Source organism: Myxocyprinus asiaticus, chromosome 1 (assembly GCF_019703515.2).
Source record: "Myxocyprinus asiaticus isolate MX2 ecotype Aquarium Trade chromosome 1, UBuf_Myxa_2, whole genome shotgun sequence".
Classification (NCBI taxonomy): Eukaryota; Metazoa; Chordata; class Actinopteri; order Cypriniformes; family Catostomidae; genus Myxocyprinus; species Myxocyprinus asiaticus.
Genome location: NC_059344.1, coordinates 52,398,062 through 52,421,610, shown reverse-complemented (window position 1 = coordinate 52,421,610; position 23,549 = coordinate 52,398,062). Strand labels below are relative to the sequence as shown.

Genomic DNA, 23,549 nt, shown 5'->3' with positions numbered 1-23,549 from the left:
ACCTCATTAATTTCTCAACATAATAGCAATGTTCAGATACTAATGTAATTGTATATCATTTTATATTATTACATCATTTTGATAAGAGCATTGATATAGGTCTACTGAGGAATGAATATGTATGATTATGATTTTGCTGAATGACATTTGTGGATGTCAGTGATTTTAAATCCTTGTATGGATGTATCATACATGTCACTGTATAAATATTACATTTATCAAAATAAATAATTTTGAAAACTTTTCACAACTAAAGTGTTATTTATTCATGAAATGAAGATATGTAAGAGCATCTGTATGATGCTTAAAGGTGCTGCAAGCGAAAATATATATATATACTGTATGTATATATATATTTTTATGGAATGATATGGAGAAAATATACATACTCTCTGAAAGATATCACTGAAATAATTGTCCTAAATTACCTCACCGGTCTCTCTGCGGTCACATTCTTTGATCATCCAATCAGAAGACATTGATGTGCTGTCTGCCTGTCAGTCATTTTGCACATTCTCATAGTAGTTGAAGTGGATCATTCAGGTTTCATGCCATGTTCAGATTCATAACATTTGCCAGTTAATGGCACTATATTGCTACTGTTGTGTTTGACAATAGCTGCTCAGTGACCGTCTCAACGGTACAATCTTTGGAGGACGGAGGGGGTGTGTCTAATTCAACAGCTCAGTCTAATGGAAGTTCCAGAATGGCTAAAATCACTTACAGCACCTTAAAGCGTGGAACAAACAGATGACAATGTATGACATTCTAAATCTCAGACTAAACCAAGATCAAACTACATAAACAGTTACTATGTACTCAGAAGACTAATCCAGAGAGGATTCCCCCATTTCAAGATTACAGTGCAATGCATCAGCAGATCAAACACAGGTCTTATTCTCATGTTATGCTTTTCAGTGAAGTTGGAGCACATGGTTTGTGCAGGTGCAGGTGGGATTGTTTAACATCTTATCTACAGAATACTGCAAGTGGGCAGATTTATGGAGCAAATCTTTTTTTCAGAAAGAGCAGATTTTCAAATGCATCACTGCGGTTGCATTGTCGCACATATTAAGTTGTAACAGTTATTGTCATACAAAATGAAAACTCTGTCATCATTTACTCACCCTCATGTTGTTCCAAACCCATATGACTTTCTGTCTTTTATGGAACACAAAAGTAGATGTTAGGCAGAATATTAAAGGAATGTTCCAGGCTCAATACAAGTTAAGCTCAACTGAAAGCATTTGTGGCATAATGTTGATTACCACAAAAATTACAATGGAAGTGAATGGGGCCAATTTTTTAACTTTCAAATAGTCTTTTTCAAAAGTATAACCACAAGACATAAATCACTTTCAAATCTTTTCTGTGTAAAGTTGCCAATTTTACAACTTCGTTACTATGATGGTGTAATGTCAACATACCCTAAAACAACTGTAAAAATGACAATTTAAACAACTTTACAGCTCAAATAATACAAAAGTTTTAACAGAAGAAGTAATGTAAGTGCTTTTATAAAATGTGTTTAAACTACTGATATACTGTAGATATAGAACTGGATTGCTGACACACCGGTAAACTGCCAGCAGGAGTTGAAGCCACCGGAAGTGTTTGAGCGGTCATCTTGGTATGCCCAAACTCTTATAGAGCATCAATTACTGACAAGTGAAAACGCCCCATTTCACCATCTCCAACCTGCGGATACAGTTGCATTTTGCCCTCTGGTGACAATCATGTTTAATGTTTAATTTGCTTGTTATGGATAATATTCATTACGAGAGTGAAGATATACGTGGATCACGATGTCAGAGGATTCACCTGCCCCGGTGTTCAGTTTATCAGTGCAGCACAACAACCACCAAAGGAAGCGGCAGCACTGTCCGCAAGTTGTAAAGTAAGTAGGAAAAGCTGTAATATCTGCTTGTTTAGGGTGATAATATGTCCTTACCCCCGAAAGTGTCTTTAAAAAAGGCAGACTGGGATCTCTAAATCACCTTAAATGCCCGGGATTTGCTTGTTTTCATATTGAAGTGCTCTCTGTAGTCATACATAGATACATGTCATAAATATGAGTTTGTTTGCAATTTAAATCTAGCGTATCAGTTTCATTTGAACCAACTTTGCTTTGCGTGTCTCCCTCAATTTCTGTGACTGCTGCACGTGCGATACTGGGAGAGAGAGAGCATGTGTTGTTATTCAATTGATAACAAGGCACTTTTTGATTTAAACATAAAACAAGTAACTCTGAACAAACACTTCGATGTTCACAATAAATAAGTCTGAAAATGTCTGTTTGGATCTTACCTCGGTTTCACTGAACTTGTTTACATTCAGCTGATTTGTTTGCTGATGAAGTTTGTTAGAGGTGGATACTGTTTGATATAGACTTAACTCGCTCGGGCTTTCAAGAAACAGGAGAAATTCCAGACTTAAAATAAATAAATAATTACATGTGTTGGACGTTTGCGTTGTAGGGATGTACATGCAGATTTCAGATATAAAATCGGTGATTGAATGACTTATGGTAACTCGCTGAAATAAGATGTCAATAGGGACATTGGAAAGTTTGGGCATAGCAATATGGTGGCGCAGTGGCTTCACTCATATGATGTCATGAGCAATCCAGTTCTATATTATATATCAGTGGTTGAAACACTCCAAAAATTGGCCTCATTCAATTTCATTGTCTCCATTCACTTCCATTGTAAGTATCTCACTGTAACCTCAATAAAAAAAAAAGAAAAAAGTTTTATCCCCTTTTCTCCCAATTTGGAATGCCCAATTCCCACTACTTAGTAGGTCCTCGTGGTGGCGCGTGGCGGAGGACAAGTCTCAGTTGCTTCCGCTTCTGAGACAGTCATTCCGCGCATCTTATCACGTGGCTTGCTGTGCATGACACCGCGGAGACTCGCAGCACGGGAGGCTCATGCTATTCTCCACGATCCACGCACAACTTACCACGTGCCCCATTGAGAGTTAGAACCCCTAATTGCGACCACGAGGAGGTTACCCCATGTGACTCTACCCTCCCTAGCAACCTGGCCAATTTGGTTGATTAGGAGACCTGGCTGGAGTCCCTCAGCACGCCCTGCATTCGAACTCACAACTCCAGGGGTGGTAGTCAGCGTAGAAACCTCGATTTGTGCTTTTTTAAGAAAAGGACGAATGAGTCGAATTAATTTTTGTGGTAATCAACATTATGCTACAAATGCTGTCGATTTAGCTTAATTTGTATTGAACCCGGAACTGATAGCCTCAGTCACCATTGACTTTCATTGCAACCTTTTGCCGTACAATGAAAGTGCATGGTGACTGAGGATGTCAGAACCCAACATCCCTCATCCTTGGGATTCAAGTGTGGCCATGGTATTTAATCCTCAATTGCCAGAGAAAATCTAATGGTTTTTCTTAATAATATAGATAAAGAACAAGGTTAAACAAATGCAGGAATTCAAAGGTGCTTTTGCAAAATTGGTACTGATTTTTTGTGTGGAAATATTTATCATCTCTTTGTCTCCATTTCATGTAATTGCCTGCACTTTTTCTCTTTGTTGTCTGTCTTATTCTTTGTAGCTTTATCTCTTTGTCTCTCTTCCAAAAACAAGAGACTGCATTCCACGCATTCACATGAGGTCTCGAAAGATGGCCTTTGACAACAGTGTACACTTCAGTTTTAAGTCTGGAGCAGCATAAGCACGCCTTACTGAATTAACACACTTTCACACACACAAACCTAACAGCCTTTAGCTTCTTTGGGAAGCTGTTTTTATTGATGGTCAGGTTTAGAGACTAAAGCATGTAGGGCATTTGTGTTGGCTGGGTCGACATTGTGGCAGACTTCACAGTAGCTGAATGAAAACATCTGAGATGTGCATTAGCCAAACCTGTTTGAATTTATCCACACAAATCTACTGTAATCAGGCAACACTGTTTAGACATATACTGTACCATGACATTACCAAGATATTCTTTGAAGTATTTTGTAGTACCATCTAAATATATTGGTATTTAAATATGGTAATAATTCAGTAGCTAATATATATCAAAGATCCATTGCCATCTAATATAATAACTGTACCATGGTACTGCTGCCATAGGACTTGTAAATGTTGAAAGAAAATGATCCTTTATAAATAAAACAGATGTTAATTAAACCTGTTTTGGTCTCAAACCCATCTGTTTCACTGTTTTGTGATTTTAGGTGGAAACCAATGACTATACAGTACACTGGCATCTGTAATTAGTAATAAGTTGCATTGGTGAATTTTATATACACCCTTTGTAACAACATCTTTGTTTATTTATTTTTTTCATGCCATGTCTTTATTTACCCAACTTGTAGACGAGAACATCCGTTCCAAATAGAACCACTTGGGTGTGTTGGCATAACACTTCATCCACAACAGCATGCTAATATGCTGAACCCAAACAGAGCCAGTCATCTGTCGCCCCAATGCCATGTTAATATTTATCTAACTCTTGAAAGACTCCATTCTGATTTCCTCCATGGTCACATGTGGTTTAGATCTTGTGGTTTTTGGCCTTAATGCTATGCTTCATCTGTCAAAAGGCATATTAGTTCATAACTTATGTGTTATATATACGTTTGTGCATCTTTGTGGTTTTAAATCAAATTTAAAGGTCAAATTAGATCAGCATGTTTGACAGTCATGGGAAAAGAATTCAGAGAGATGTCACCATGCATTGAGGAAGAAAAAAAAAAAAAAGAATATTCTCGAGTGGGTCCACATGTCGCATATAAACATTACACTCTTGAAAATAAAGATTCTTAATTGGCATGTATGTTTCCTTGAGGAACCTTGGAACATCCATGGAACCTTCTCATTGCACAAAAGTTTCTTTGTAGTGGCAAAAGGTTGTTTAGACTATAAAAAGTCTCTTTACATTCACTGAAAGGTTCTGTGAGACACAAAAAGAGGTTCTTCAATGGAATCGCTGCAAAAAACCCTTTTTGGAACCTTTAGTTTGTGTGGCACAAGTGGTCACACTGAGTATTTATTTAATTGTATTTGTTTTGTTTTTTTTGTGGAAAAAATACAGAATGAGCAAGAATTTTAGTAGGACCACATTTTTGCAATATGATGACCATTCCATTTATAGAGCCCTTAATTGTAGCCCTTTATTGTAAAAAACACAAAATTATAGGTCATTCTTAAAATTACATCAGACAGGGATGACTTACCAAGTCAGCTTTCTTAATTACAGTGCTTGCAGGGTAGCACTGTACTGACATTTCTCAAACATTCTTGTTAAGGTTTGTTCTAAACCTCTAAGCCCTAAATATTAAACGTCTGCAATTAATTCAGCACGAACCATTTAATACAGACTATATTTAAACTTTTCTTTGTAGATAATTGTAGCCTTAGGTTTTTGTTTTTGTAAACTTCATTCTTTTAAAACATGTAAGATTTAAGTTGAAAAATCTCCCACTGACTTGCATTGGTAAAATGTTCAGCATTCTTTCATTCATTCAAAAGAATGTTTATATTCTTTTGCTGCCTTGCAAGCACTGGTACTGACTTCAGGAAATGCAAAACTAGTTCAAATAGCAGGTTTTATGTGGATCAGCTTTTTCCATGTAGGCTTCTACTTATAATCTACTACAGTTAATAGTTTAATTTATGTCATCAAAGTCTTGTAGCATAGTGTGGGTACAGAGTTATAACCACATTCTGCTCACAAGTTTTAAAGTTCGCATCTTTATAAACTCTTATAGATTTGTATTTATTTATTTATTTTTATCCCCTTTTCTCCCTAAATTGGAATTCCCAATTCCCACTACTTAGTAGGTCCTCATGGTGGCATGGTTGCTCACCTCAATCCGGGTGGTGGAGGAAAAGTCTCAGTTGCCTCCGCTTTTGAGACAGTCGATCTGCGCATCTTATCACGTGGCTCATTGTGCATGACACCACGGAGACTCCCAGCATGTGGAGGCTCATGCTACTCTCCTCGATCCACGCACAACTTACCACGCGCCCCACTGATAGCGAGAACCACTAATCGCGACCACGAGGAGGTTATTCCATGTGACTGTATCCTCCCTAACAACCGGGCCAATTTGGTTGCTTAGGAGACCTGGCTGGAGTCACTCGGCACACCCTGGATTCGAACTCGCGACTCCAGGGGTGGTTGTCAGCGTCAATACTCGCTGAACTAACCAGGCCCCAAACTCTTATAGATTTAAAAATAATGTAACCATAAGCTTAAAGGATTATCATGGGTTCAATACAAGTTAAGCTGAGTTGCATTTGTGGCATAATGTTGATTACCAAAAATAAATAATTAAATAAATCTGGCTCGTCCCTCCTTTTCTTTAAAAAAAAAAAAAAAAAAAGCAACACAAATCAAGGAAATAGTGAGGCACTTAGTAAAATGGAAGTGAATGGGGCCAAATTTTGGAGGGTTTAAAGGCATAAATGTGAAGCGTATAATTTTATAAAAGCACTTAAATTAAGTCTTCTGTTAAAACTCATTAATTATTTGAGCTGTAAAGTTTAAATTGTTGTTTTTGTCGCTGACTACTAAATTACCAGGATCACAGGGTTTGCAGTGTTACATCATCATAGCATCAAAGTTGTCTAATTTAAAATAACTTTACACAGAAAAAGTTTGTAAGTGATTTTATCACTCTAAAATCAAGTTAACACATGTTGTTTGTGTGATGATGCTGTCTTGTGTCTATACATTTTAAACAGTGAGTATTTTGATGCTTACGGTTTGGCCCACATTCACTTCCATTGTAAGTGCCTCACTGTAACCCAGATTTTTTCTTTTTTTTTGTCTTTTTTTTAAGGAAAGGATTGACAAGTCAACATTAATTTTTGTGGCAGTCAGCATTATGCTACAAATGCTGTTGAATGAGCTTAACTTGTATTGAAAATGCAGAATATTACTTTAAAGTGTTTTAGAATGCACATCTTAATGGTATTTTTCAGAGATAGAGGCCCAAGAGATGGGCCTACATTAATAAATAAGCTGGAGCTGCTCTTTGAAATATGTAGCTGTGTCATGTCTGCATTTTGTGATTCAGTTCCTGTCCAGACTATGAAAATTGCAAAAAATAAGCTTTGTGTACTAGAAAATTCTGAGGAGTATTCATCTTTCATATTTGTTAAAACTGATGGCAACACTTTCTATGGAGCCCATATTTATAACGCATTGTAAAGGCATTGTAAATGGATTAATGCAGTAGTAATATGTCATAATACACCTTATAATTTAACCTCTCATAAATAATTGTTACCACAGTTATTAAACTATAATACTTAAAAGTTATATTAGATTATAATGCATTATAATGCAATCAACATCCAATTTTATCTGCAGAGGTTAGTTATAATGTATTTTATTTGTATTATATAAAGGCCTTTATATTAGGTGTGCTTTAAGTAAAATTACAAAAGCAATGTCTTCTGACTTATATACATCCATGAGATATTTTTAAGTGGATTTAAGACATTACAAGTCAAGCCTGTAAAATGGAAGTTATATACAAATGCACAAAATACAAAGGAAGACATATTCAATGTAAAAAAAATTTGAGACAGTAAAGGGGTCATGACATGCATTTTTTTTATTATTATTTTAATATGTTCCTCGAGGTTCACTTATAACATTAGTGAAGTTTTTTTTGCACAAAAAACAGTCATATACTGTATTTGTAAAACATGATTATTTTCCAACCTCATTTTTACCCTCTGTCCTTTAAGACTTGACAGTAAACAGGTCTCTGCTCTTGACTGACCTGCTCTCTCCTTGCCATCTCGCTGCTCACCACTACTGAGCGGGGCTGCGGAAGTGATAAGGTAAAGTAGGTGCTGATGTGTTGTTGTGGATGCAAATGTGTACCACAGTGTCATGTCACAAAGTAGAGAAAGTAGACATCACAAATGTCTTTTTTTTTTTTTTTTTTTTTTTTTTTTTTTGCCAGTGGGGAAGTTTTGAGTTCTGAAACTTACAGAAGGTTTTTATATTACAATGAACTCTTGTATGTCAAAAGATCAAAGAAAAATGTATTCCTCATTTCATAACCCCTTCATTCTACTGGATTCAATAAACTTTAATGTTTGTGAATCTTATTTGGAGACTTATTTTATAATTAACTTCCATTATATAAGTTTGACTTACAAGTTTATGTTATGGCTGTTTAAAAGAAGATATTGCTTTTGTAACTTTACTTAAAGCAGGCAAAGACAGCTTATAATGGTATATGATCTTGTATCACCCTGAAGGGGTTTATTTTGCGATAACAACTGGCTGACTGTACTTTATCCCGCTTATTACATAGCTGCTAACCAAATAAATAAATACATGGACATAAAACATTGATTTGCGTTGAAATTATTCAGCCTATTACAAGACTACTTGCCAAGTAAACAAATAAATGGACATGAAACGTTGATTTGCCCTGAAATTGTGTAATTATGTGAGAAGAAATCGCTGAACAGCTGAAATCAACCTCTGGTTTGCATCTGATGACCATCTGACTCCTCAATATCCAGCCTATTACAAGACTACTTGCCAAATAAATAAATAAATGCACATGACACATTGATTTGAGTTGAAATTATTTTATTAGCTTACTTGTAGAGATCGCAAAATGAGTTGAGGAGAGACGGCTTGCAGAACCCGGATGTGCGGTTGTTACAGAGCAATATCTGACTGCTAGATGGCGCCATTGACCAATAAGAATAGAGTACTCCAGAGAGCCGTGTAATAAACTTGATTAATACTGATAAAATTGGATGCTGATTGTGCTGTAATGCACTATACTCTTTAAAGTATAACTATGAATAGGTTAAGTATAATGAATTATAACTAGTTACAATTTTTGAGAAGTTATAACTTTTTCTAAGGAGTTTTATGAGATTATGCCTTTACAATGCATTATGAATTTAAGCTTCATAGAAAGAGTTAGCCAACTGACTGCTCTGTTAATATTCAACATGCACTGGGTGATCCACCAATATGCCAAGTTATTGTTTTCTGAGAAAGTCTTATTCTGTAGATAGGTTCAATGTTCATAAATCCAGCTGAAGTGAACCAACAATATGAGCTTATTTGAAGACATGTATTATGATATGCATTAAAAAAGAAATGAAAAAAAAAAAAAGATGCTGTAGACATTTTAACCACAAAAAGAACATGAATTGAAAACAGACTGATAATAAGATTACGTGACCAGAAGAAAAAATTGTCAGTTTGATCTCTGCTTATATAAAAGAGCACATAACATTTAACTGAACAAGATAATCATATAAAAATGTCATTCATTATGACAGGTATTATATACAAATTATAAAACTCATTAAACTCCTTGCACAGCAATTGATTCTTGCCACTGGTGCCACAATGCAGGTCCAGCAATGAATGTTGAGCTTTCAACACATATAATTTTCATAGTACAACTCATAATTATTATAAGGATATATTTGTATAAGATCAATAAAATATCCTTTTATTTATTTTGATGACATGTCATCTTTTCACTATTTAATTTCCCATTTTCCAGTTTAACATTTCATTGTGGATTGTCTGTTTCTGGCATAAAAGCAGAAACTTCAAAAATATCACCAGCATTGTCTTATTTTACAAAATACAGTAAGTTTTCATATTTAGCCAGTTCTCCCCTTCAAACCTGTATCAAAGCTAATATGAAATGCCTTTCATATAAACCTTCTTAGGCAGGCCTGACATGACTGAGATTATAAAAGCTCAAGATTAGATTTTCTCTGCTTGTAAAAGAGGTCCTTGGTATTTAGGATGCTCCATTAAACATCCCTTTGGCCATGACTGCACATGCCAATGTCTTTTTGTCAATTGCATTGTTTACATTCTGATAAATTGTCACTGCATGATGACATCAGGCTCAATGTTGAAAAGCAGGTCATCATTGCCACGGCGCACCTCCAGCAGCAGTGTGGTGTCTTTGTTGAGCGCTTCCTTCAGGTCACTGGTGCTCATCAATGACTCTCCATTCAGTTTAACGATGATATCACCATCTTTAATGCCCCCTCTGAAATCCATGTGAACAAATAAGATTATCAATTGCATCCTTGAATTTGTAGGTATGCAGTGTCATGCAAGTGGTGGACTGGAATTCTCTAGGTTCTAGGAATATTCTAGGTTCAATACAAGTTGAAGGGATAGTTCACCCAAAATGAAAATTCTCTTTTCATTTACTCACCTCATGCCATCCCAGATGTGTATGACTTTCTTTCTTCTGCAGAACACAAGTGAAGATTTTTAGAAGAATATTTCATCTCTGTTGGTCCTCACAATGCAAGTGAAGGGTGACCAAAACTCATAAGGTCCAAAAATGACACAAAAGGGAGGCATGAAAGTAATCCATACGACTCCAGTGGTTAAATCCATATCTTCTGAAGCAATATGATAGGTGTGGTTGAAAAACAGATCAATATTTGTGTCCTTTACTAATTTCCACCTTTTACCAGCACCAACTAGGAGGTGGCTGAATGTGAATGTGAAATTGTAGATCTACATACTTAAATATTGATCCGTTTCTCACCCACACCTATCATATCACTTTCAGAAGATATGGATTTAACCACTGGAGTCATATGGATTACTTTTATACTGCATTTTTGGGCCTTCAAAGTTCTGGTCACCATTCACTTGCATTGTGAGGACCTACAGAGCTGAAATATTCTTCTAAAAATCTTCATTTGTGTTTTGTATCATACACATCTGGGATGGCATGAGGGTGAGTAAAGATGAGATCATTTTCATTTTTGGGTGAACTATCTCTTTAAGCTCAGTCGACAGCATTTATGGCATAATGTTGGTTGCCACAACAAATCAATTCTGACTCATAATGTACTTGCACCTTTAAACCCTGCAAAAATGGACCCCATTGACTTCCATTGTGCCTCACTATAACATAGTCAAAATTATTTTTAGTGGTAATCAACATAATGCCACAAATACTGTCAACTGAGCATATCTTGCTAACCAAATGTATTAAAGGAATGTTCTTTAATACAAGTTCATCTCTGTACTCTTGATTACCACTTAATTTCGACTCGTCCCTCAGTTTGTAAAAACAAACAATATTTGCATGTATTAATGCACTTAAAAAGGAAGTCTATGGGGCAAGGCATTCCAGAGGTTATTTGAGCTGTAAAGGTGTCCTTTTAGTAGACAGGACTACTGTTCTAAGCTGAAGAATTTCTAGTTATGCGTTACTGACAACCTGTACTGACAAAATGCTGTTCCACTGTGGATGAGAGGCTTAAACGCAGCAAAATCAAAGCGTTTTCAAATGAAAACAAATTAGTGTGAATGTGGCCACATTCATATCATACTAATCCAGAAGAACTGGAGCAAAATGCTCAACTTTGTCCAATGTTATCATCCCCTAATGGACTACAAAGTCTGTTATAATTGCAGAAAATTACCACCATTTCATTCAGACCTAATGTGCAACTTATTATTCTATAAACCTCTCTGTAATTTAGAATTTTTTTTTCAGTTGTGATATACAATATCATGTAATCTTCAACTGGGTACAGACTGAGATAAACTACTTGGCTGGGAGTTCTGAAGTCCCACAGCCACAAGTGAAAAACCACAGAGCATCTGGTTTGGCTGGTGCTTACTTCTGAGCAGGAGAGTGAGGAACCACCTCATGAACATAGATCCCACTGCTGACATCAGGGAAGTCTGGATTCTGCTGCTTTAGCTCCTTTACGAGACTAGAGGAGACAGACAAAAATACCTCACATTCACACACAATAACTAAACGGCACGTAGTCGAAGTCAGGAATTTCTAGGGGTTTTTTAGATTAAGTTTAGGTGGTTTTCATGTAGTGTGTGAGACACTCACGCTTCTGTGATGGTGAGCATCCGAATTCCAATGAAACGCTTTTTCACTGATCTTGCCTCTGAAACATGTTAAACGTCTGTTACCACATTCAATTCAGCAAGAATGACCCGTAAAAGTGAAACAGATGTATAATACCAGCCAGACGACACTCTGACCTCCACTGCAAATTCTTTTGTACCTTTGTTTTGCTTTCCCAGGGAGTCGTTTAAGAAGCGAGTAATTCTGTCTGAAGGAATGGCAAAGGAGATTCCTGCAGCTACTTTCAGTGTATTGATTCCGATCACCTCTCCATCCTGGTAATAATAATAATAATAATAATAATAATAATAATACAAATAAATAAATAAATACATACATACAATATTAACACGTTTCATCACTATGTCTGCTGTACACTCAAAAAAATATATTTTAGCCTATTTTTAAGATTTATGCATTTCAATTTCAAAACAAAGTTTCATCAAATTGAGCGTAACATTAAATGAATAAATTAAATGAATAAAAATTCATTTGAATAAAATGAATTGAAAAAAAAATTGAATAAAATTACACAATTCAATTTGATGGAGTTTTGTTATGAAACTGAGATGCGTAAACCTTAAAAATAGGCTAAAATACTTTTGAGTGAATAAGGGAGAGATGTTGCAAATGACATTATGAAATAATTACCAAATTGACGAGTGGTCCACCCGAGTTTCCATACTGAGAAAAAAAAGAAAAAAAAATATTATTATTGGTGCTCAAACAATTTTACAAATATCTTAACCATAAGGGTTTAAATTTGTGCCAGTTGTGTAAATTCAAACTGCCAGTGCAATCAGAAATCCTGATGCAGAGAAAATTGTTAACATAAGATGTTCGTTATTTCAAAACCAAGTCTAAAGTTGGAAGTATTTGAAATCTGAAGTTATTTTTTCTGTTTAAAAGTGTTTTTATTCACTCTCAAATAATATATATTTTTTAAATAATTCTTTAAATAGTATATTGTTTTAAATACTCAAAAAAATTTTTTACAAAAAAGTGTATTCAATACTTTTGGCACAAATCTAATCTCGTATATCCACAATATGAACCAGTGGCTTAGCCAAGGTCCACCCAGAATATTAGAGAATTTTTTTACTTCAAATATACATTTATAGTTAAATGCATAAATTCTGCTTTCTGAAAGTGTAAAAGCACTGTTTGAATGTGCCGCCTTTCTGTTGCTAAGGAAATTGAGAAAAAAAAAATGTGGACAAAAATTGGGTCCATCCATTTTTATTGAGGCCCACCCAAAAGTAATTTCCTGGTTATGCCCTTGAAATGGACAAATGACCTATAATCACTACTTCAAACATGCAGAGTCATTTAAAAACATCCAGAAGTTTTAGATTAATATTGAGTAACAACCAGTATGACTCATAACATCTGTTGTTGTGGTTTTTGGTGTCTTACGTTAATGATGGCGTCAGTCTGAATGTAGTCCATGTCAGAGTCACGGAGTCCCAGCTCTTTCCCATCTCTCTGAGCTGTGCTGACAATTCCGGTCGTCACTGTATTCTGCAGGGCAAAAGGGCTGCCAATAGCCACCACAAACTCACCAGGGCGCAGGTCTGCTGAGTGACCCAGTAATAAAACAGGCAGCTTTTTCTGCAAAAGAGGTAGTCGGAGGAGGTTGATTGAACAAGCACAGCAAAACGAATCATGTTTGGTTACAATTTTTAATTAGACCCTTGTAAAGGGTTACCATTTGGTTTTATGATTTTGTAATTCAAGATTAGTCCTCAAGTGAAACAGAGTTTTGTCTCACCTGTGGGTTGATTTTGATAGTGGCGATGTCAGACTTCTTGTCAATGTCTTTTATCGTGGCCTCATACACATCCCCATCACGTATCTGTACTTTGAGTTGCTGATGACCCGAAACATGTTTGGTGCTGGAAACCACATGGGCATTGGTCACGATCAGCCCGGTCTCTGACATTACAAAACCAGATCCACTTGACAGTGGAACTGTCCGGCCAAAGAGGGGGTGGCTAGAGGGAAAAAGTGAAAATGTAAAGGCATCAGGTGAAAGAATTGAAAGTTCACATCACATTATTTGATTTTGATATACTTACACTGAATATTTGGAGTGATCTAAAATTAGAACTTATTTATAACTCTAATAAAGAAGTGTCTTGACTTTCATTCTTGGTAAATTAGATTGTTGTCAGGTGTATTCTATTGATTCATGTCTTTTATTTTGAAATTCTAGTTCCTGTTTCATGTCATGTGTTCCTGTTTCCCTAGTCATGTGATTTCTGTTTTCCCTCCATGTTCATGTGTCATGTTTTCATTGGTTTATTGTTTAATTATCTTGTTATCAGTTCTGTTTGTTCATTGGTTTATGTTCTCCCATGTCTTGTATTTAAGCCTTCGTGTTTGCATTGTCTATTTGTTGAGTATTGAATGTGATGAATGTGAATGGGTATGTTTATAGTCAAGCCATGTCTGTAGTCAAGCCATAGTCAAGCCATAGTCAAGCCATAGTCAAGCCATAGTCAAGCCATAGTCAAGCCATAGTCAAGCCATAGTCTAGTCTAGTCTATGTTCATGTTTTGTTTTGTAGTCAGGATTATTGGATTTCATGTTCTGTAAATAAACTGCACTTGGGTTCTTCATCTTCACGTCTTCGTCATTGCCATCATTGTCAGCAGTTCCAGCATACATTACAGAATACTTGACCAACCATGAACCCAGCAGTGTTACTTCTGCGCCTACGTCAGGGGAATCGTCCCCTGGAGGACTATGTTGAGGACTTCTGCGGTCTAGCCAGCCAGGTGGACTTTAATGAGGTTGCCCTCAAAGACTGTTTTAGATTTGGACTGAATGAGTCCATTTCTTTTTTGATGCCTGGCGGTCGCAGTTCCCTCAGCCTGGCTCAATATATCGACCTCGCCCTACGGTTCATTGGTTCCCCGTTCACTGTGGGGGAGGCGGATGCCGAGCCAGAGTGCCACGTCACGGCCGCCGCCTCAGCCTGCTCCATGCCACGTCACGGCCGCCGCCTCAGCCTGCTCCATGCCACGTCACGGCCACCGCCTCAGCCTGCTCCATGCCACGTCACGGCCGCCGCCACAGCCTGCTCCATGCCACGTCACGGCCGCCGCCACAGCCTGCTCCATGCCACGTCACGGCCGCCGCCACAGCCTGCTCCATGCCACGTCACGGCCGCCGCCACAGCCTGCTCCATGCCACGTCACGGCCGCCGCCACAGCCTGCTCCATGCCACGTCACAGCGACGCCTCAGCCTGCTCCATGCCACGTCACAGCCACACCTGAGCAGTGGGACCTGGAGATGGTTCCCACCCTTATACCCACCTTTAGTTCTCCTAAGCAGGCAAGGGGAACTTTCGGCCCTCCGATCCCGCCTGGACCCTCTGAGCCCTGAACTTCGCTTTGGCCTGTCGGTCCCTCGACATTGCCTCAGCTCGGCGTTCCCTCGGCTCCACTATGGTCCTTTAGCCTGTCGGCTGTGCCGGGGTCCCTCGTCCCTCTGGCTCCTCCTTGGTCTGTCGGTCACCTGGCTCCGCTTTGGCTCTCCGATCCTCTGGCTGCGCCTCGTCCCTCCGATCTGTCAGCTTCACCGGGGACCTCCTTCCCTACGGCTCCATCTCAGTCTTTCGATCCCTCAGCTCCGCCTTGCTCCTTTGAGCCTCTAGCATCGCCTTGGTCCTCCCTGCCATCGGCTCCACCCTGGCCCTTCGAGTCTTCGGCTACTCTCCGGGCACCACGTTCCAAGGCTCCGCCCCTCGAGCCTCTCATGGCTTCACCTCCCACAGACTTTGCCCTGGTCCCATGCCCCTCGCCCTTTCTCGCCACGCCACACCCCAAGCCTCAAGACACCCCCCCCCCCCCCGCTCCCTACAGAACTTTGAATTATGTCATGAATTACGTGTTTTGTTTATGTGTTGAGCCACCCTTTAGTGGGGGGGATATGTCAGGTGTATTTTGTTGATTCATGTCTTTTATTTTGAAATTCTAGTTCCTGTTTCCCTAGTCATGTGATTTCTGTTTTCCCTCCATGTTCATGTGCCATGTTTTCATTGGTTTATTGTTTAATTATCTTGTTATCAGTTCTGTTTGTTCATTGGTTTATGATCTCCCATGTCTTGTATTTAAGCTTTCATGTTTGCATTGTCTATTTGTCGAGTATTGAATGTGATGAATGTGAATGGGTATGTTTATAGTCAAGCCATGTCTGTAGTCTAGTCTAGTCCAGTCCATGTTCATGTTTTGTTTTGTAGTCAGGGTTATTGGATTTCACGTTCTGTAAATAAACTGCACTTGGGTTCTTCATCTTCGCGTCTTCGTCATTGCCATCATTGTCAGCAGTTCCAGCATACGTTACAATTGTTTTGTTTTGTTTACCCCAACAGTGGTCCCAAAATGTATTTGGGTACTAAGGCCAAACTTACTGTAGAAATGTATGAATATGCAATTTCATTGCACATAACAAAACATCAAACTAAGAGGCTAGACCAACCAACTTCCATTTTTTTTTTAACCTTCAGTTGGTCCCAAAGTGAATGTATGAAGTCATTAACCCTCAAGTTCACACAGGTGTCCTAGCAGAGTAAACACAGGTGGAGTTCATTACATTAACTATAGGCATGTTCCATTAAGTTTGAAACCAAAAAGTGTCAAAATAGTTTTTACCTCCATTTTGAACAGAGCATCTCTTCACAAACCTAACAAATGTCTTTATGTGAAATATTTTGCTTAAAGAGTGTGCTTGTGCTATCTTTCTTAAAAAATACAAATAAAGACATTATGTTATGCAATGCAATAACATTCATACATTTTTAAGTGTTGCTTATGTGTTCAAATACATTTTGGGGCCATTGTCCATGCCACACACTATATGACATCATTCACAAATTAACAGCCTCAGCATGTTCACATACAGACAGCAGCGGCTCTCACATAGCTGTGTTTGCAAAGCACCTCCTCACAGAATTAAAACATTGCCCAGAGGGCTGCCACGCTATGAAAGTGTTTGCAAATCTGGTTTTGGGCTTACTTTAGGAACAGCTCAATATGCACCACAGCAGGGGCGATCTTCTCCACCACGTCAGCAATGAAGTTGAATTTGTTCCTCTGGCTGTTGGGGTGTTTGGGACCTATACTAGCAGAAATAATTACTCATGTTATTAATGACACTCAGCATTTTAAAGGTGTACTTAGTATTTATTTATTTTTTGGTCATTAAAAAAGTTTTACTCCCAAAGAATTCAATTGTAATTGTAAAACATATGTATAAAATCAAGACCACTCAAAAGAGATGAAGACTCCAGTCATATCAGTGATCTTATAAAAGCTGTTTTATTCTACATGTAGAGGGTCCCCTCATGGGGGCTGTCATGTTAGGATCACATGACCAGCGAAATACTACTTGTTTAATCTCCTTTTTCGCCATGTTATTAGATATATTAACTCATGGGTTCACATAATCATAGCTAACTGTAAATAGTGAATTTCTACAACTACATTTGTAACTGAAAGCTACTGTGTTTGAATGATGCTGCATCCAGGCCCCTAGGTGTTAGTGTAAGTCCATAATCACATATTAAAAAAAAGACTGAGTGCACCTTTAAATCCTACAATCTCTCTTTCTTTCTTTTTTCTTTCTTTCTTTTTTTTTTTTTTAAACTACTGGCCACTTCCGATTTTTATAGTCCTAAATAGACACCCTGTATAGCCCAAAGGGGAATCATTACCATACATGCAGATCCAGATGGCATGGAATGATGATAGCTGTAGAAAAGTTTTTTTTAAACACAGGAAATGTTCCTCTATAATCAGTAGGTGGTTTTTATCCTTGTGCATGTGCACATTTCAAGTGTGTCGATTATACAGTAAGTGTGTATGTATGTGAAGGAGAGAGAAAGAGAGAGAGTAGTGTTGTATGTTTTATTGTTTGTTTTTATCAAATATTTGGGTGGTTTTTCTCTTAAGCTGACTGCTGTTTCCTGAGACCATGTTGGCACACAAATACATACACTCCCTTCATTCTTTTGTGTGCACACCCTGATTGTCCTACTAACCTAGAATTTGAAGATAAAAAAGGATTTAATACTATCCGTAATTTTGTTTAGTTCCTCTGAGTATAGCGTACACCTCATGTGGTTCCAAAACAATATTTCTCCTGACTTTCTTTCTCATGTAGTCTCATGTACAAAAGGATGCCATTAAATAAATTAATAAATCCATCTTTCCGGGGGCCTGGGTAGCTCAGCGAGTAAAGATGCTGACTACCACCCCTGGAGTCGTGAGTTCGAATCCAGGGCGTGCTGAGTGACTCCAGCCATGTCTCCTAAGCAACCAAATTGGCCCGGGAGGGTAGAGTCACAATGGATAACCTCCTCATGGTCGCTATAATGTGGTTCTTGCTCTTGGTGGGGCGCGTGGTGAGTTGTGCCTGGATGCCGCGTTGAATATAGCATGAAGCCTCCACACGTGCTATGTCTCCACGGTAACGCGCTGAACAAGCCACGTGATAAAATGCGCAGATTGATGGTCTCAGATGCAGAGGCAACTGAGATTCGTCCTCCGCCACCCAGATTGAGGCGAGTCACTACGGCACCACGAAGACCTAGAGCGCATTGGGAATTGGGCACTGCCGTTGAAATCTTTCCAATTAAACGGCAGTGTATAGTGCCTCACTTTAAAGCATAAAAGGGCTCAAAATATCATAAAATTAGTCCATGCGATCCATCCTATTCCAAGTTTTCTGAAGGCATGCAAAATTTAAGTCATTTTGGCACGTGTGTAGCAAGTGAAGTTGATGTCCATAAGTAGAATTTAAGTCAATAAGTCCAAAAGTCAGTTTACTCTACCTTTGTTAGAGAATATATACTTTTTATTTTGATCATTCCCAGACAGTCTAGCATTGGCAATAAAGGACAAATTGCACATCTAACATAATTATTTAAAGGTGAAGTTTGTAATATCTGTGCAACAAGTGGCACCAATCAGAATTGCAAAAATGATTACTGTTTTCAAACAGGTTTCCTGAACACTCTCCCTTCTACAGGTAGTCAAGCCCCAAACTCACACCACTGTTTGAGCCAAACACAGCTCCATAGAGTTACATTGAATCAATTACAGAATGAATGGCTTACTTATAGATGTCTCTGCACATTAAGATGGTATAGGAGCAAGTAGCCTATTTTACATCGGAACAATTACACACTTCTCCTTTAACTAAAGCTACATAATATCACTATAATGTATATTCCAAATCATTGTGTGTGCAGCATCCATTAACGCTCCGCTATAGCAAGTACTTTGGAAGCTGTGAGAGACCAAAGGAAGCATGCGATAAATCACACTCAACTGTTAATCATTAATCAAAAGCAGAAGCCCATATAAAAGCACATTCCAACACGGCTGCATCACGGAATTGTGACCTATCAGATTTCATGACTGCCAAATAAGTCGATTTCCACTTGCAATGTGCACAAGTTCATTTCGACAATAACAGATCACGCTGAGAAATGCCACTCAACCCAAAGTCAGCCAGGCATAAACCAAAACGTAATGCTGAAATATGTTCTCAATAGTTTCCTAATTCATTTTTTTTCCTAGTCTGGAATAGAGAGCAAACCAGACATCAGAGGAGCAGCTGATAACACAATCTGGTTGAAGCTTTTGGGCAGCATCTGTTTCTAAAGCGCTGGTTTATTTGATACAATGATTGCAACATTTAGTGTTTTATTTTGAGGTTAGTGGCCTAAATTGTATAGAATGGATCACTATAATATACTGTATGTGACTTTTAATGCTATAATGATGGCCTAGGCTTGTCTGTGGGTTCTTTTGCTTTAAGTTTTTCCGTCTGCCCCACTACCTTGTAATTCACCAAATATATACACCAGTGTGGGCAGTGGCATTGCAGGGGCCAACAGTAACTTATATGTGAATGTTTGCTACCAGCTTGGCTCCTTCAAACCTGCTTTTGTTGAATTTTTTTATGTGTGGTAAAACTATCTAGCCAGAATTTCAGGAAATGTCCTTGCCCATCACTTTTGCAGTGACCTGTTGAAAATATTAGACCTAAAAGCTCACCAGATAGTTTCTTACACATCGGTTTTAGGTCACCTCTCACATATAACATGTCCACAGAGAAGTGGTGGTTCGACTTCCAAAAGGTGTCTCCTCCCTCCTCCCGTCAATCCACCATAGAAAAACATTTTACTGCTGATTTGGATCCAGTTCTATATTTCCTTGTTATGATAAAGGGGCGTTGGTAATGAGGTCTTGTCCAAGATCAGAGCAAAAGTGCAAGCGCCATTGAGAACCACACAGGAAATCGTGCTTGGTCTACAGAGCACAAAGCAGCTCTGTTTCCTGACTTGAATCTCTGTGGATGAGAAATCCAGGTCACAGTTCAACTGTTCGAAGTGCCCATTGTGAACCATCCAATTATCAGAGAATTATGTTATGGTGGCTGGAGGAACTAAATGGTGTTATATTCTAAATGCAGAGGTAATAAGGAAATAAACAGTGGACTCGTTCATGGTGGTGTTGCTAATGGGAGTTAACTGCCTGCAATTCAGTGAAGTTCCTAAAGTGCATGTGTGTGTGCAAATGGTTGGTAGTCAGTATGGGGTCTGTATTTACTGCATGATTTAAAGGGTGTATGGCATTCTGTGAGCTAATCGGCAGATTTTACTCTAATATCAAATGTCCCAACTTTCCCTCGCAAGCAAAATTTTACCAGGTAACTATAGTTACCATAGTACAATTTTGCATCAATCCATTTTTAATTATTAAAATTTCCCAACATCAAATGTCCCAAGTTACCTTTCCTCGCAAAAAAGTACCATGGTAACCATAGTTTCCACCAAAATACCATAGTTACTAGTTACAGTTATTGTAACTACAATAAAAATTTTAGTCTCTACTATATTATCAAAAAAGACAGAAATTGGACAAAATTACAGAAACATTCTGAGAGCTTTTGAGTTTGTTTAAAGGAGATTCCATTATGATTTTATAGTAGGCTAAAAACAATGACAAAGAAGTAGGTACTAGTAAATTGTTTATATCAGTCAATTTTTAATGATTTAAATGTCTCAGTTTGAAATTCCCCAGCCTTTCCTTGCAAAAATATACTATAACCATAGTTTCCACCAAAATAGGCCTACCAAAGTTACTAGCTACAGGTATTGTTATTACAATAAAACTTTAAGCTGCTACTGTTATCAAAAAAGACTAAAATAAAATTAAATGACAGAAATATTGTGAAAGCTTCTTACATTTTTTAAAGGAGATTCCATATTATTGTATTATGATTTTATAGTGGGCTACTAACAATAACTGCCATGGTTACCAAAGCAAAATTTTTTTAAGGTTTAATCAATTTTTTATGATTCAAATTTGAATCTAATTTCCAGGGGCGGGGTCATGATTTCAGAGGCCGCAAGCAACTGTCAAACCAGGAACACTCTTTCGCCATCTGACTGGTTCTAAAAGATTAATGAAGATTGGAAATAATAACAATTAAAAAAAATCTAGTAAAATATAATGAAGGCATGGTTTTCTTTTTTTTTACCAAAAACATTTTTTGTGAATGAATAGGGTGTGCAAAAATGACAGCTTCACTCACTTATATTTTGGAATCCAGTTTAATATTATTTATTATTGTCTAGTCAAGTTTTTATTATAATATAGTGTATTAGCATTGTTATTTTGAAGATTTGTTTCATACAATAGTAATATATTTCTGTCGCAGACCTATTTACTTTACATTCACCTGGAGCTTTTATTTTGACGGAACAATGAAAGTGCACTGCAGTGTTAGTGTGTATTTGACAGTTTACCATGTTCCCTTATTTCAAAATCTCCTTAATGGTGTCACCCACACTGTTTATGGAATACAGTGCCACATTTTTTGATTTGTATAATAACTTTAAGCAGCTTCAAATGAATGGGTGAACCTGTAGCACACACCTGCCTCAAACCCATCACCACTATTTGTTGACCCACTCAAAGCACATAAATATTTGGATAAATATGTATTACATTTTTTTTTTCTAGCAGATCTAACCCTTAAAATGTTGTTGGTGTAACCTATGTATTGGTTGATTCAGTGATGTTAAATGATATTTTTTACTTTAACCACACAAAGCACATTTTAGGTTAAAAATTGTCAGTGTATCTTCCACTTGATATTTGATAAACAACTCACTTACCTTGATTGCTTTCACAGGGTCCTTTATGCACGTTAGTGACACCGGGGAGACCCTGCTGCAGAGCTTTCCTGCTCACGGCTTTCAGCTGGCAGATGTTACCATACGTGTTTCCATCACTACCACACACTTTACTAATGTATCTGCACTGACACACGCCTTTAGACAGTCTCTTTCCAGAAGGATGCTTGCACTCTAGACCGTCTCCGCAGGGCAGATCGTCCTTACGGCTGCAGGGCTCCCCCTCTCCCTGCGCGCACACCAGACAGCAGTTACAGCGGTCAGGAACATACCCGCTCGGACAGCTCGGGCTCGGACACGTACTCACATCACAGCGCTCCGGACACTTGGCTTTAGTATCCGCGACGACAGACTTGATGTAAAGTGAAACTACTGAAACAAACAAAATGACCTGCATTTCTGTTTTAAATGAAGTAGGTAGGTTAAAAACAAATGAATTCTCAGAGCTCTGGATAGTCAGTGTCCTTTGGTGATCACCATTACGCATTAGATTCCAATGCAAAAGTGACTATCAGATGAGACGTGCGGTTTCCTCTGAAGCTACAGTGAAAAATAAACTGTGTGAAGTGGTCCAAGGAATAGAAGTATTTCTTGTCCAACCAATCTATCTCTTGATACGCGCAGATGCCCCTGATTTCACATATAACTTATTAAAACAATGTGTGTTGAGCCTCTCTGTGTCTGGGGCTGTTATATCTGCATCTACCGGCCATCTGAACGTCATCAAGTGAACTCTTCTCTCTCTCCTTGCAGAGGAGGCGGGGAAATTCCTCTATACAAACCACTAAAGGTGTTTGTCTCAACTTTCTCTTGCAGAATTCAATTTAGTTAGTCCCTTGATTGTCACACATTACTGATCTAGTCTGATTGAGGTATTTTTAAAAAATACAATAAACTGAATGGATGCCAACCATGGCAAAACAAACAAACAAACAAACAAAACAACAACAACAACAACAACAACAAGGTGACAAAGTGACAAAAATGCACCGGGAATTAAAAATGTTGGGGGAAACTGCACCCATTATCAGTTACTCTGTTTTTTTTATTATTTTAATCTGACATACACATTATTGCATAATATGTATAGTATGAGCTAATCTTGATTTAATATTACTGAAAAAAAGCATAATTTTCTAATTATTCAGATTATTTAGACCAGGGAGCCAAAGATGGCCCCGACATTCAAAATGTGGGAATAAAAAAATGTCCCTCGTAACAAATTCTTCTGTTTTCTTTTTGTAGAATCTTATACATTTCTTTAAATTCTATTACAGTCCTAGTTAGGCATATTATGGCAGAAAATAGAGTTGGTTGATTTAATTTTAGGGTAAGAGGTAATACATTCTCAATCTTGAAAATGTGTGTTAATCAAATTGAAGTGTACAAATTTTTGTTTGAATTGTTTAGAAAAAATAAATAAATAAATGCTCTCACAAAGGGAA

The 23,549-nt window shown here is 37.7% G+C and overlaps 1 protein-coding gene across 1 annotated transcript; it reads right to left on the bottom strand.

The window, feature by feature from the left end:
* Window positions 1–8,589: 8,589 nt before the first annotated feature.
* On the bottom strand, window positions 8,590–22,805 carry htra3b (HtrA serine peptidase 3b). Its single transcript, XM_051708778.1, has 9 exons — window positions 22,087–22,805; window positions 16,911–17,010; window positions 13,659–13,881; window positions 13,304–13,498; window positions 12,539–12,571; window positions 12,048–12,162; window positions 11,870–11,927; window positions 11,643–11,738; window positions 8,590–10,039 (listed from the first exon to the last, which is right to left on the bottom strand). The coding sequence occupies exons 1-9, from the start codon at window positions 22,589–22,591 to the stop codon at window positions 9,871–9,873; spliced, it is 1,494 nt and encodes a 497-aa protein (XP_051564738.1). The 5' UTR covers window positions 22,592–22,805; the 3' UTR covers window positions 8,590–9,870.
* Window positions 22,806–23,549: the final 744 nt, after the last annotated feature.